The sequence below is a fragment of the Dreissena polymorpha genome, chromosome 4 (genome assembly GCF_020536995.1).
Source record: "Dreissena polymorpha isolate Duluth1 chromosome 4, UMN_Dpol_1.0, whole genome shotgun sequence".
Classification (NCBI taxonomy): domain Eukaryota; kingdom Metazoa; phylum Mollusca; class Bivalvia; order Myida; family Dreissenidae; genus Dreissena; species Dreissena polymorpha.
The window spans coordinates 92345085-92360087 of record NC_068358.1 but is presented as its reverse complement, the minus strand read 5'-3'; the positions used below and the strand labels follow the sequence as shown (position 1 = coordinate 92360087).

The following is a 15003-nucleotide window of genomic DNA, read 5'->3' as shown; positions in this document are numbered from 1 at the left end:
TAGAAGGATGGGAGAGTCCACTGGGCATAAATGGGTTAATGAACAACCCAGGCATGTGTAGTGATTTATGGTCACTATTTGATTAACGTTCTATACATGACCTGTCATAAAAGGTATTTTTTTTAGCCAGTACTACAATCGGCAATGATAGTCTGTATTGCATACATATTCCAACGTCTATTATCGATTCGCTTCGTCAAACTGAACAAATATTTAATGTTTACATCGCGAAACGTGATGCATCCAGTTTCACTTTCGGTTTGGTTGGTTTTGTAAACACCGTAATTTCATCTTAAAAATTGGATGATAGGGTGATTAAATAATACTGGAAAAGTAAATCACTTGGATAATAGGTCAAAATGCAACACAAATGAACGTTAATAGTGCTCTTAATATCAAAGTTTCGGTAAAAAGTTTGGCGCTAGTTCAACGCGCATGTATACAGCCTCATAACAATAGACTGACAACCTTTTGGGTAGTAAAGTAGTAATACAAGGCAATATGGCGACCGTTAGCCACGAGGCCTATCTTACGGAGGAATCCGAGATAGCCGATGTATCACGATTGCAATATTAATGACAAGTTTTGATATGTATAAATTTCCTTTTGAAGGAAGTGGGTTTTGCAATATATTTAAAAATACTTGAGCATTCCATAAATAGATGTTAAAGTAATTGCGTTATGAATCACAGATAAACAGTTGTGCAATAGTGTATTCTGTAAGAACGCGCGGCGGTTAACCAGCACGAATAATAAGATAGATTTGATACAACCGTATATATCACGAGCGTTGATCTACCACCAAGGGTTCTGTCGTTGTAAGTGCGTTTCGGCGACCAATTATCCTTAAGATTAACATTTTAAACACTATTTCAAGACAATGTAATCCACGTTTGAAAATAAATGTACGTTGTTAACAATTAATTCAAACCGAATTAAAAACTGTATTCGATACATATTGCCGATTTAAGTCCTGGCTAAAAATACCTAAGATGTTAATTTAATGACTAAATTGATATTTATAATATTAATCGTTTTATTAAATTCGGGATATGTATTTGTATGTGTGTGTATTTTGAAGTTTATGATATCAATCATTGCCAGAAGCTGCGTGTTGTGAGGATCCGGAGTATGCCCCACCACTCCTTCCTAATTTGACTCACACATTTTGAATTATATGTAACAAAGTAAATTTATGAAAAGCATGATTCCATATACTATGTGTATTTTAACAGATCCATGTAATATTTATAAATTGTTATTTTACTTATTCACATTTATGATTGTTAACAATGTTCTTGATTGTAATTTTAATGTGTAACAGGTTTTTAATATAGTTTTACTTTCACTTTTGTGTTCTATCTTTCGGGTATATATATAACCTCCAATTTTGGATGGTATTACGCTACAAGTGTTAACAACCTGCGCATTTTAATTTATTTCACCAAAACAAAAACACAAACGGGAACAAAACTGGAATTGTAGATGCAGGCATTAACGCTATATTTTCACTTAAATATAGTGTGTTATCCTATTTCAGATAGTGCCTTTTCGAAAATTAAAGCCGGTATGTATTGTAGCACATTCTTCGCTGAAATAATAATGGAAGAATGAATCATAATTTACGGTGTATTTTCATTATTCAAATGCATTTAATTGTATAAATATAATAATAATAGTAATAATACATATACTGTTCTTTCAAATGTCAAATCATTATACTCGAACGTGGTTTGTTTGTGATGTGTATGTCTGTATGGACTATTTTTTTAATTTTATTAATATTATTTTCATAACCGTGCAAAAAAAAATGGTTATTGTGTCGTGTTGTTTTTAAATAATAATCCGACAGCTTTTTGATACCTTTGTTAAGTAATATTTAGAAATGTTCAGTACTAAATGCTCAGCCTTTAAAAAATGTTAGTTCCCGGTAGAACTACGTGCATCTATTTTTAATAAAATTGGGGTACATTGAAAATTGATTCCGTTCGATTAAAGTGCTTCTCTATCTTGAAAAAAATCGAGAGTCAGTTCTGACACAGAAAAACAGATGTGTAACATGGAACATCCTTTACGGCATAAACTGTCTAACATATGTTTATTATTAAACTGTCATAAAACATAATGTAATATCGTATGTAGTGCAACTATGCGACCGTTAATACAAAGGCTGAAACAGCACGAGGCTGATACAAGGCATCACAGGAAAAAACGGCTGCGGACCATTTTAACTCCCTTTGGCATGAGATAGAAGATATGGGTGTGGTTGTTATCCGAGATGTTTCTGGATAGTACCTAAAGCTCAAGGAGTTGACTTGGATCAATACACTCACGACAGAAGTTCCCAAGAGACAGAACACAAAATCGACATCGGACATTCAATGGCAGGAGAATAGTCAATATATTATACTGGAAGAGATCCACGCATCTATACTTCACAATATCAATAATTGTTTACTCAAGAAATCAACATACACGATAATAATATGGCATTTTAAATTGTTAATAATACTATACTAATGTCAATATTCATGTTTCGGAATAATAAGGATGATAATGAAGATAATTGTAAGAATAATGATGATGATTAGTGATTATAATGATGATGATGATGATGAAAATGATAAGATTAATAATTTGTTTAAACGTATTTTATTTACCTCTATTGCATTGAAAGTACTTACTACTTATTTGAAACGTTCTAGAGTCCGTTTCCTGGAAAACCTGCACTTGGTATCTTAGGGAGAGATCAAAAGAACGCTCCCACAGTGGGGATCGAACCCATGACGTCCCGGTCGCTAGGCGAACACTGTCCATTAAACCACGGCGACCTAAATAGTGATGAAGATTGATAATGATTCATAATTGTAAATATATATAATAAATTTAATGACAAGTGATTGACTTCTGCTCTTTTATTATAGTTGTTATACTAAAAATCTGCTTACTATTCATGTGTTATTGAACTAAACTTTTTTATTATCATTAATGTTCTAAATTGTGGGGTTTTGTTTTGAGCCTCAACATAGACGGCTTAGAACCATTATACATAAATGTAGACTATAATTAATAAATTTTTAACTAGAATAAATAATCAAACAGTATTAATTGTGTTGATATAACATTACGAGATGATAATGGTTTAACGAATGGTATTTTCTTCCGTAGTTTGACTAATGTGCTAAAAATAGTTCGATGTTTTCGTTCTTTTTATAGCCGTGAGTTATAAAGCGAATCAAAGATGGCAATTACTCGTTTAAAATGGAATATAGAAGTGTTAAGAAACCGGATTTTGTAACTATATATAGCTTTCTTCGTGGATATAATACGTTGAAGACGAACGACTGAAGCTAACACGTTTCGATTGAATTGTATGTGCCAGATTTCAATTTTTACGCTAGATTAAGGCTAGACCTACTTTCGGTTTGGAAACTTCAATCTACAAAACTTAGGCGTACGTTTAATGCTTTTCTTTATTAATTTCAAACACATCTGAATAGGATTATACCACGAAAGTGTAACAGTGTGACCGAAAACAATTGGCGATGAAGTAAACTGTCAAAATTATTACAGTTCGAAAAATGTCAACACTCGAGGAAGACCTCCAAAGGGAGGGAACTACTACTCTGATGGAAATTGTTCAAGGGAGACAAATCGAAGAACAGACTGCGGATCTCACGATAAACGGTACCGACAGTTTTGATGGCAAAATTACACGCGAGGACATCGAACTTCCGCAAGATTTTAAAGGAAAGCTGGCGTTTGTGCTCTATAATGTCTTCACAACAAAGGTAAGAATGTATATAGTGGAGTCAGTCGGTTTATCTTTTTTTTCTGTGAATGACCACAAGCTTGATTTTCACCATTTTGCTTGGTAAATTCAAGGGTTTAGATTATTGGTGTACATTTGTGACTGCCCAAGATAATATTTCTGATGTGGTTTTTGCTTTGTGTCGAGAATGACGGCACGTGTTTACTATTTTTCAATTGTTGGCATGTTTCCGATAAAAAAAAACCGATATAGACTTACTTTGAAGACGTAAGGTTTTTATATCGGTTTGCTACATAATGATTAATATTGCGTTAAACAAATGAAATGTTTACTTTTGATTTCCTTGTGTTCCTCTTGTTTAAGCAATAATTTTTTATCATAATTATTCACCAGTATGCAATATACATACACTTGACTGAGTTTGCTTGAACTAACATGATTCGATTATTGAAAACAATCATTTCTGTGAATATATAACATATTAATAAGCCCACCACAAATCACTTTGACGCATTAACAGTACATAACAAAAACCGAACAATCCATCCATCGCTTATCTCGCATTGGTTGGTTGGGCAATCGCCTTTAGTAAAAGGTGACCAGGGTGAAAAATGCATTGATATTAAACAAAAAGAAAAAGTCCTTTTTTATTTGGTCTGTCTCTTTCTGTTATGGACGATGTACATGTACCGGTATGTTGGTTTTCCACAGGAATGCGAGGAGTACATAGCCCAGACGGAAGTGATGGGGTATGAAGAGGCCCTAGTCAACGTTGGGGGTGGAAGGTAACGTGTATAATTGTCTGTTACCACTTACCCGATCCTAAACGATTAGTATTCCAGGTTGTGTTTACGATCATATTGGCTTGACCTTTTATAATTATATATGTGTTGATTGATCTGATAATTAACAAATACCCTCCAAGCATTTCCAGCATCGGATGGTTTCATGCCCCTTTACTGGACATGTATCGATTATGATAATAAAGAAACCGCGACATGGAATACTGAGGTAACGGTAGTTGTTTTAGCACGCCTCGATTTCCGCCCATGATTTAATTAACTCGTGTTTAATTAGGCAGGTAAAGATGACGGATGTGCGTAAAAGCTCACGATGTATATGGGACACAGTGGAAGAGGCGGACCGGATATGGGAGCGTATCAAGAGTCACGTGCCGGAAATGTGGCGCGACAGAAAAGTGTTGGAGTTGAATGAAAGGTATTGTGCGCATATTTAATAATCTTGTATGAGCTATAAAAGAATGTTCCATGAGAAATGATTTCAATGACGTAATTACAAATATAGGCACTTCAATCGTAAATATGTCTCGATAAAGCTTTACCACAGGGTACGATTCTGTAAATCGTTTCCTGTTGACAATCCTTCTTTCTAAAAATATTTGACAACTATAGTTCCGACTAGAAGCTCAATTTACGACCACGGCCATCTAACTTATTGTTTTTAAATCTACCTCGTAATGTTATGTGACACATATCTGCAGACGCTATATATAAACGCAAACCTAGTATTCTTGCGGGTCGGCTTTTTTCGCGGTATTGTGTTCATGCCCTCTGGCTTTTATTTACAACCAAACATTTGGAAAGTAAATAAGATGGTCGCTTATTTAATCTGCAAGAGAACATCTCTCGCTGCCAATATCAATCGATCCTTATTTTTTTGAATGTCCAAAAATGATGGAAAACATTATTTGAAGCCGGTATATGCTTAAATCCATCTTGAAATTAAATTTACCATTTAACTTCTTCACGTTTTTCGATTTTTAATACGTACGTCTGGTTGCAGGTTCTTGGGTAAGCTATTATTATTGTTACATTTCTTTGGTTTCACACGACTTTTTTTAATGACTGTTCTGGTCAAACTTTAACAATATTCGAATGTGTCGAGTTTCAATGGTTTTTTTAGGAACAAATCGAAAAAGAGATAGAAAAGTACCTTGAAATTTGTTTAATTTAAATTAAAATTCTTTTAAATTATATCAACTAAATTGATTGTAACTTTTTTAGTCATGTTTGATTTAATTTAATACTATCTTTCCTATTTAAAGCGGAAATACCCAATATGATAAAAATGTGAATGACGGACAGTGGTATTGTTATTGGGACTACATTTACAATTTATGGTTTTCTTGTAAAAAAAAGTATGGCTGAAATGCAGTATTGTAAATGCGATAGACGCGTGTTTAGACGCGAATGATTACTCCTTTAGTACCGCGAGAAGACTGGGTGGCAGGCTATATTTATAACATGCCATACCCTGTTTCCCATGTAATATACTCATTACGAATATTTTCATCTTACACATGTGTAATTTACTTTTTAAGCGTTTCCATTGGCTTATTTTCGTTCGATTGATCAATCGCATTTTGTTATTTTGCTGAAATGACGTTGCAACGTCAAATGACGTCACGAAATGTAAACAACATTCGGGATTTATCATTGTGTTTGTGTAAATATTTATTTAATTGGCTCATTTAAAAGCCTGTGATAAAAAAGATCTGACAGTCGTTGTCATTTCATACCATATTTTATTAAACTCGCCCAGGAAATTCCTGAGCTCGTTTAATAAAATATGTTATTATATGACAACTCGTGCCAGATCCTATTTGTATCTACAATGCACTTGTGATTATAATTTTTTTTTAAATAAACTGAAAAAGCCAACAGTTTTTCTAAGCTGTCAGCGTTTTGAAATCTTGATACACATATGAACAACAAGGAATCCCCAAATATTGCAACCTTAGTCGCGAGAACATGCACAAATCATCAAATATATGAGTCGACTTCTGAGAAAACAGAGCTTAGTTCATGTGCGTAAAGTTTCTTCCCAGATAAGCCTATGAATTGATGTTTCCGCACAGGCGATTCAAGGAAATACTTTCCGCCTGGATTGAATGTTTGTTTAGAAACTCCCTTTAATCGAAAAATTCATTAAGAGCGGAAAATGTCTCTCCTGATTAGCATGTGCGGGCTGCACATGCTAATCTGGGACGACATTTTACGCCCTGTTTTACCAGAAGGAACCCATGTAGTAATATGTTGCCGTGTCAGACTGCGGTTCCTGCGGTACGACCCGGGCGACTACTTCCAACCACACCTGGACGGCGCGTACGTGCGAGACAACGGGGAGCGGAGCTACATCACCGTCCAAGTCTACCTCAACCAGGTCAGCATATGAGCCTCGTTCTGGGAAAACTGGGCTTAGCGCTGATGCGTAAAGTGTCGTCCAATATTAGCCTGTGAAGTTATGTTTTAGCTCGGCTGTTTTTGGAGAAAACCCGAGGTATTTTCATAGCCAGCTCGGCGCTCGCCGTCCGCCGTAGGCGTCGTGCTAAAACCTTAACATTGGCTCTAAAATCAAAGTGCTTCCACCTACAACTTTGAAACTTCATATGTAGCTGCACCTAGATGAGTTCTACACGCCACACCCATTTTTGGGTCACTATTTCAAAAGCCAAAGTCATTGTGACCTCTAAAAAAAATTCTTCTGACAAGCTTTCATTTATTAAAACTGCACCCGCAGCTGAGCATTAACAACCGCTATGCGGTGCTCTTGTTTGAAGGAAGTCTCTTCTTAGCTTAACGCACATGCATTGAGCCTTATTTACCAAGTATCTTTGTTTGCCCCCATATCGAATTATCAGGGGGTATATAAATTTTGGCCTGTCTGTCTGTCTGTCATTGTATGTGTTTGTCTGTCCCAGAACTTTAACCTTGCTCATAAAATCAAAACTCTTGCGTCTATGTTCTTAAAACTTCACATGTGCATGCATCTTATTGAGATCTACAATCAAACATGGTTTGAGGTCACTAGGTCAAAGGCCAAGGTCACTGTGACCTTTACATTCAAAATATAACTTTGTTTCTATAATAGCTGCCGTGCGGCTTCAAAGCACAGTATAGGTCATTGCGTTTCACAAACACAGATCTTGTTTTTTTCATAAATTAAATGTTCACCTTCTTGCTAAAAACAAGACTGGTCAGCTCAGTCGATCGAGCGCTAGACTACTAACGCAAGGATCGTGGCTAGATCCTCGGGTCGGCTGCATATCATGTGTTGGGATAAGTCCTGAAATCCTCTATACGGCCATTCTCCCCTACCTCAGATTCAAGTGGGACAGTTTTCAGTTTAATACCTATGTGAAATTAGTACTAGTAAACCAGCTCTGTTCTTGGTTCTAGTAAACCAGTTAGCCCCCAAAAAGAAAGTTGTTTAAGCTCAAAAACGTTTGTGACGATAAAGTAAATGTGTTGACCTTTTTTTCTGTACGTCGCTTATATGCCAGTCAGATCAAGGTTAATTGCTATGTTACTAAAAATAGAAAACCCTTTTGTATGTTCTGCAAATTATTTCTATGAAATGTTGAGTGTTGGTAGCTGACATGCAGGCCTAGCTTAGAACAAAGTAAAATGAAAATGTTATTCTGTGTAACATTGTATTTCTTGTTAACTACATAACATAACTGCAATTATACAAACATACGTTGACATGCGTTGTGAACATTTACATAAAATAATTAGTATAAATGGGGTATTTCATTGCAGTTATAGTACACTAATATTCATGTAACGTAACGCTTAGTACTATATAATAACGAAATTGTTGTTTGTAAAATATCTTTGATTGACAATTGTTAGTGGCAAACGTGTGTGCGCTCTCGTGGTGATCAAGCCTTTGCTTTATGGTAAACGAAAATAAACAAGAGGGCAATGATGGCCCTGAATCGCTCACTTGACTAACAAAATACAATCCCAATCCAGATTTCTTCAAGATAAATATTCTGACCAAATTTCATAAAGATTAAATGAAAACTGTGACCTCTATTGTCTACACAAGGTTTTTCTATTATTTGACCTAGTGACCTAGTTTTTGACCCCAGGTGACCCAAATACAATCCCAACCCAGATTTCATCAAGATAAACATTCTGATCAAATTTTATAAAGATTTGATGAAAACTGTATCCTCTATTTTTACACAAGGTTTTTCTATTATTTGACCTAGTGACCTAGTTTTTGACCCGAGATGACCCAAATACAATCCCAACCCAGATTATATCAAGATAAACATTCTGACCAAATTTCATAAAGATTGGATGAAAACTGTGACCTATTGTCTAACTAACTAATGGGATTGTTTACCCTCGGAACTTCGGTTAAAAACCATTGCCCGAGCACACTGCTTAACATAAAACTCTGCATGAAAACGTCGAAAACGGCCATAAAGTGGACAGCCCGATTTTATTGGGCTGTACCATTGATATAAATAGAAAACTTTGCAGTGTTGGTGCGGTGCCTTAATAAAAATCTATTGGTTTAAAAATATCTATACTTATTTAAGAAGCGTTATAAGAAAAACGCAGTTCTTTACACTGGCTGGGCCTAACGCTGTTAAAAAGCGGCGTTTTTATTGGATGATACACTTTTAAAACGATGGCGCTGATTGGCCTCTATTGTCTATACAAGGTTTTTCTATTATTTTACCTAGTGACCTAGTGTTTGACCTAGTGACCTAGTTTTTGACCCCATATGACCCAAATACAATCCCAACCCAGATGTCATCAAGATAAACATTCTGACCAAATTTCATAAAGATTGGATGAAAACTGCGAACTCTACTGTCTACACAAACAAATTGTTGACGGTTTTTCTATTATTTGACCTAGTGACTTAGTTTTTTACCTCAGATGACCCAAATACAATCCCAACCCAGATTTCATTAAGATAAACATTCTGACCAAATTTCATAAAGATTTGATGAAAACTGCGACCTCTATTGTCTACACAAGGTTTTTCTATTATTTGACCTAGTTTTTGACCTAGTGACCTAGTTTTTGACCCCAGATGGCCCAAATACAATCCCAATCCAGATTCTATCAAGATAAACATTCTGATCAAATTTCATAAAGATTGGATGAAAACTGTGACCTCTACTGTCTACACAAGGTTTTTCTACCATTTGACCTAGTGACCTAGTTTTTGACCCCAGGTGACCCAAATACAATTCCAACCCAGATTTCATCAAGATAAACATCCTGACCAAATTTCATCAAGATAGATTGGATGAAAATTGTGACTTCTACTGTCTAAACAAGGTTTTTTTTTATTATTTGACCTAGTTTTTGACCTAGTGACCTAATTTTTTACCCCAGATGACCCAAATACAATCCCAACCCAGATTTCATCAAGATAAACATTCTGACCAAATTTCATAAAGATTGGATGAAAACTGCGACCTCTATTGTCTACACAAGGTTTTTCTATTATTTGACCTAGTTTTTGACCTAGTGACCTAGTTTTTGACCCCAGATGACCCAAATACAATCCCAACCCAGATTTCACCAAGATAAACATTCTGACCAAATTTCATAAAGATGAAAACTGTGACCTCTACTGTTTACACAAACAAATTGTTGACGGACGGACGCACGCACATACGAACGCCGGACATCACACGGTCACATAAGCTCACCATGTCACTTCGTGACAGGTGAGCTAAAAACAACGGTCTTCATAAGTTACACAATAATTTATTTCTGCATTTCCTTTTTTCAGGGTTTTAAAGGTGGGAGTACAACATTTATGAGTTATTCGTGCGAGAATAAGGTGGAATTGGTGCCCAAAACAGGTACAATAAAAAAATGAAATTCAAGCCCCTTGTGTACACGTTCATCAATTTATTACAAGCAATGATACACACAACATATTTTCTTATTGTTTGCTACTTAGCATGATTCTTATTTGCACAAGTTATGTTTTAAGTTGATATCCAAATTGTGGCTTTATTTTAAACATGATCTCGTCATAGAGTTGTCTCCCTTGTTTCATTGGCTTCAGATTTGAAGGCATTATCTTAGGCATTTAAATCGTTCTATGTATAAATAACTAAAATATGTTTTTTACGATATAATGTTGAGGTGTTATATTATTAAAATAAGAAAAGATAACAAAAGACAAAATATGGGCATCTACAAAAAAGGATAAAGAAATAAAGTAAGTTAGTAAAAAGGTTGATCCACACTTTGGCAAAACTTCAGGTTTACCTATTTAACATTCTCGTGGTCGATGATTGCAGGCAGCGTCCTAGTGTTCCAACACGACATCATGCACGAGGGCTCTAGACTGGAGGAGGGCCGGAAGTACACTATCAGAACAGACGTCATGTATTCCGCTAAACAGACGGAAACGTAATGACGTCCGCCTTCGTCGCCGGTGAAAGTATTGCGTTCACTGTGGTCGTTATGAGTGCTAAAGGAACTTTCATCATTATTGAATCTGTTGTTGTTGCTTAACGCACTTTGACGTCATTATTGCCATCGCTTCAGTGCATACGAAGATAATTACTTTACTTTCTATCGTTTGTTTATTAATTTTAATAAGGTACATTTCAACGCAGTTTTCGTTGATGTCCGTTTACGTTTTTTTGATGTTTTGTTTTTAAGGAACTCTGCCGTGAAAAAGTTTAAGCAACATCTTTTTTTAATTACAAATGGGCCGTGCTCTATGAAAAGGGGGTTTAATGCATGTGTGTAGTGTCGTCCCAGATTAGCCTGTGCAGTCCGCACAGGCTAATCAGAGACGACACTTTCCGCTTTTAAAAACTAGATTTTTGCTTAGAAGAGACTATCTTTAAACGAAAAATATCATAAAAGCCCTTAGTATCGTCCGATATGGATTCAGGACAACACTTTAAAGGACGCACTCATCACTGTCAGTTGTACGTTTCATGAATTTTATTCGATGTAGTTATTTGTCGTTTGAAGTCATACCGTTGCATTTTGCATTATTTTCAAAGTGGAAAGTAACGTTTAGTATCGATATTTCAGATATTGCCCAGAGAGTTGCGTCGGGAACATGTATATGGGCCGTGCTCTGTGAAAAAGGGGTTTCATTGATGTGCGTAAAGTACCGTCCCAGATTAGCCTGTACAGTCTGCACAGGCTAATCGGCTAAGGACGACACTTACCGCTGTTACGATATTTTTCGTTGCAAGAAAGTCTCTTCTTAGCAAAAATCAAGTTAAGGCGGAAAGTGTCGTCCCTGATTAGCCTGTGCGACCTGCACATGCTAATCTGTGACGACACTTTACGCATATGCATTAAACCCCTTTTTCACAGAGCACGACTCAAATCGAAACGTATATATAAACTTGCGCACACATCTTTCAGTTTGACCGTTTGTTAAATTGGCATTTACAGTTGTTTTATGACAATAAAGTATTATAATTTAGATGTGACTTCTCCGGCTTTTAAAGATTTTTGTCCGACGGTAGATTTTATGTTGTTTTTTTTTACCAGACAGAGGAGCGTAGAATCATCACGAGTTCAATGTAAATAAGTTCCTTATATATACTTATTAGTACCGGGTTGTTCAATATAACATATTAAGTTCTTTATATACTTTCATTACCAGTTCAATACAACATTTTGTATTTACATGAGTTCATAGTATGGTGGATGAACGTTTAATTGTGATGTGTTCGCCATGTGTTCGCACGACTGGAGTGATACAGTGACCCTTATGGAATAATTTCTTTAAAACTTCTTTGTGAGTATTTTAAACGCAGATTCAGATAACTGATAGAAGTAAATATGTCATTATTTGTCATTATTTGCTCCGTAAATGAACATTTAATGTGTAAACTAATTTAGTTCGTTGCATGGAGTTATTAAGTGTGCCACAATGTGTCACAAGGACACTGTGTAAAACCAAACTGATAATAATTCGCGTTTCAATGTTTTAATGGCGCGTTTCAACGTTTGTTGACGTTTGTATTTGATACGCGTGTATTCAAGAATTTAAAATATATGTGTAACACGTAATTGTCTAAAATAGGCGAAATCTGTAGTGACATCAATAGTCGAGTGGTAGTGCTTTAGACACTGCTTCAAAAGGTCGAAGAATCAAAAAGAAGGGAATAATTTTATAACTGTTTGTATTGCTATTATATTTTTCTAAAGTGTAATACTATTAACAGTGTGATAAAGAATACATTTTAATGCCATTTAAACAAAGAAATCAGCGAACAAGTCAACCATAGACGTATTTGTTAATTAGGTCTCGTATTTATTAACTAAATTATATTTTCTTCTTGTATAAACCGTTGATCCGAGAACACTTACATCAATCGATAAATAAGCATATGAAATCGACACATGTACAGAACAAAATGTAGTTTCTACATGATGATGTTAACATACCATATACCAACTTAACACATCAACAAAACATAAAGACAAATGGTCCGAACAAAACATAAAGACAAATGGTCCGAGCAAAACATAAAGACAAATGGTCCGAACAAAACTATGTTTCCACATGACAATATAAAGTAAGTTAAAATACACAACCACTCGAAAAATGCACATACATGCATCAAATGTTCATAACAATCCCAATAGAAAAAATAAAGATATTAAGCGGAAATTTGTTTTGTTTTTCTACTTTTTATAAAAAGTGACCATCCTCTATACCCAAATGGTCCCAGATGGATAAACACACTTGGTATACATGTAAGTTACTTAACCAAACAGTTCAGATACAAATACTCCTATCATATTCAAGTTATTATTCATAAACAGTTTGTTTTCAATTCTTAGTACTTTTACCCTAACCCGCCAAGCCCACAAAGCACGTCCATGCAAGGTTTTCATATGAGCAACATACATACAAAATGTCAATGAGTTTGATGAAACTGCGCATCTCACAGTCTGGTCAGGAGATAAATTATGAGACCACGAAACCTTGCGTGATTTTATAGCGGTCAGCGCTGCTCCTGACAAGCTCCAGGCGGGGCTTGAGCGACGCTGCCGAAAGGCCGTAAGACCCATGATCGCATGACGCGGCTCTGAAAGTGCGATTTTAATGTGTAAAAAGATAACTGTGGGTAAATTCTACATATTTCGATGTTGAAGAAATACACTGATTGTAAGCCATGTGAGGAAACAGGATGTAATATCCCGTAGTATAATTTGTATTTATGAAAACAATTGTGTGGTTTAAGTATAATTATGCGCACTTAATAACTCACGTTTCATGAGGTGGACATACAAAGAACAAATGAAAAACAACCTTTGTTTTCAATTTCATTATTTCAAAAAGTTTTTTTTCTAACTTTATTTTAAAGTCGAGATATACGCCGAGTATCTTTTTGAAATATATTTCTTGCTGGTGTATTGGCAGAATAAAATTTGGAACAAACGGCATAGAAACGAACCAAGGCTAAACCTATTGTCCTTTCCGGTTACACATGTAAGGTATATATAAAAGCAAAACAATATAGATTTATAACTTCTTTTTTACACCCCTTTATAAAATCAGGGCAAATATACCGAGATCAAACGGAATGTGTGGCAAACGGACCCACAGACTGTCAGACAGACGGACAGACAAATTATACAAGTACATGTTTAAATCATACAATGGCAGCAAATAGAAAATAAACATAATACAATCGATAAAAATGTACAAGTGAAAATCACCTTCGGAAAGGTAACTGTGATAGTAAATCATTAGGGTTAGCATATTATGGAAAACAAACAGTAATGATACATCAGAAAAGACCGGATTGTTGAATCACTACATTACTAAGTGCTCCTTCTTCTTCCTTCATGGAGTACAGAAAGCAGGGCGAACTGACCAGGATTCATCAGAACTTTTCAAATGCATAACGATCAGTAAATTAAATAATTAAACAGTTGAACACCAACAAAACACTTGTGGCATAAGGGAAAAAACTAATGTAAACTGTAAACAATATAATTGAAGAGTACCAACACTTGAACATTATTTTTTAAATCTCTGACAATGTCATTGTGATGTTCACGACTTTAAAAAAAATCAAATGCACTTTCAATAATTACTTTTTTTTAATTACTTAATTAAAAAACTTAAAGTGTGTCGATTAGGACTTGATACATTTTTGTTATCATGAACAATGGCAGTAACTTGATACAGTTTGAGTGTACAAATGAGGTGAGTATGTTATATGTTTGATTTTTATATATATATAATTCAGATGGTATTAAATACATACAAGTGTTTGATGAATTTCTTCTTAAAGGCAATGATAATGTATGGCATTGCATTATGTTTATCTTAACCTATGTGCAACAATAGTTTACTATTTGGGAATATATTAGAATTTACATTACAAAAAGTTAAGCATTTTGTACTTAGTATGATAGGTAAATGAGGATACTAGTTCACAATTGCAT

The 15003-nt window shown here is 35.1% G+C and overlaps 1 protein-coding gene across 1 annotated transcript; it reads left to right on the top strand.

The window, feature by feature from the left end:
* The first annotated feature begins 3202 nt into the window (after positions 1-3202).
* LOC127880202 (uncharacterized) lies at positions 3203-12016 on the top strand. Its single transcript, XM_052427480.1, has 6 exons — positions 3203-3791; positions 4484-4557; positions 4850-4990; positions 6841-6955; positions 10343-10415; positions 10863-12016. The coding sequence occupies exons 1-6, from the start codon at positions 3582-3584 to the stop codon at positions 10976-10978; spliced, it is 729 nt and encodes a 242-aa protein (XP_052283440.1). The 5' UTR covers positions 3203-3581; the 3' UTR covers positions 10979-12016.
* The last annotated feature ends 2987 nt before the right edge of the window (positions 12017-15003 follow it).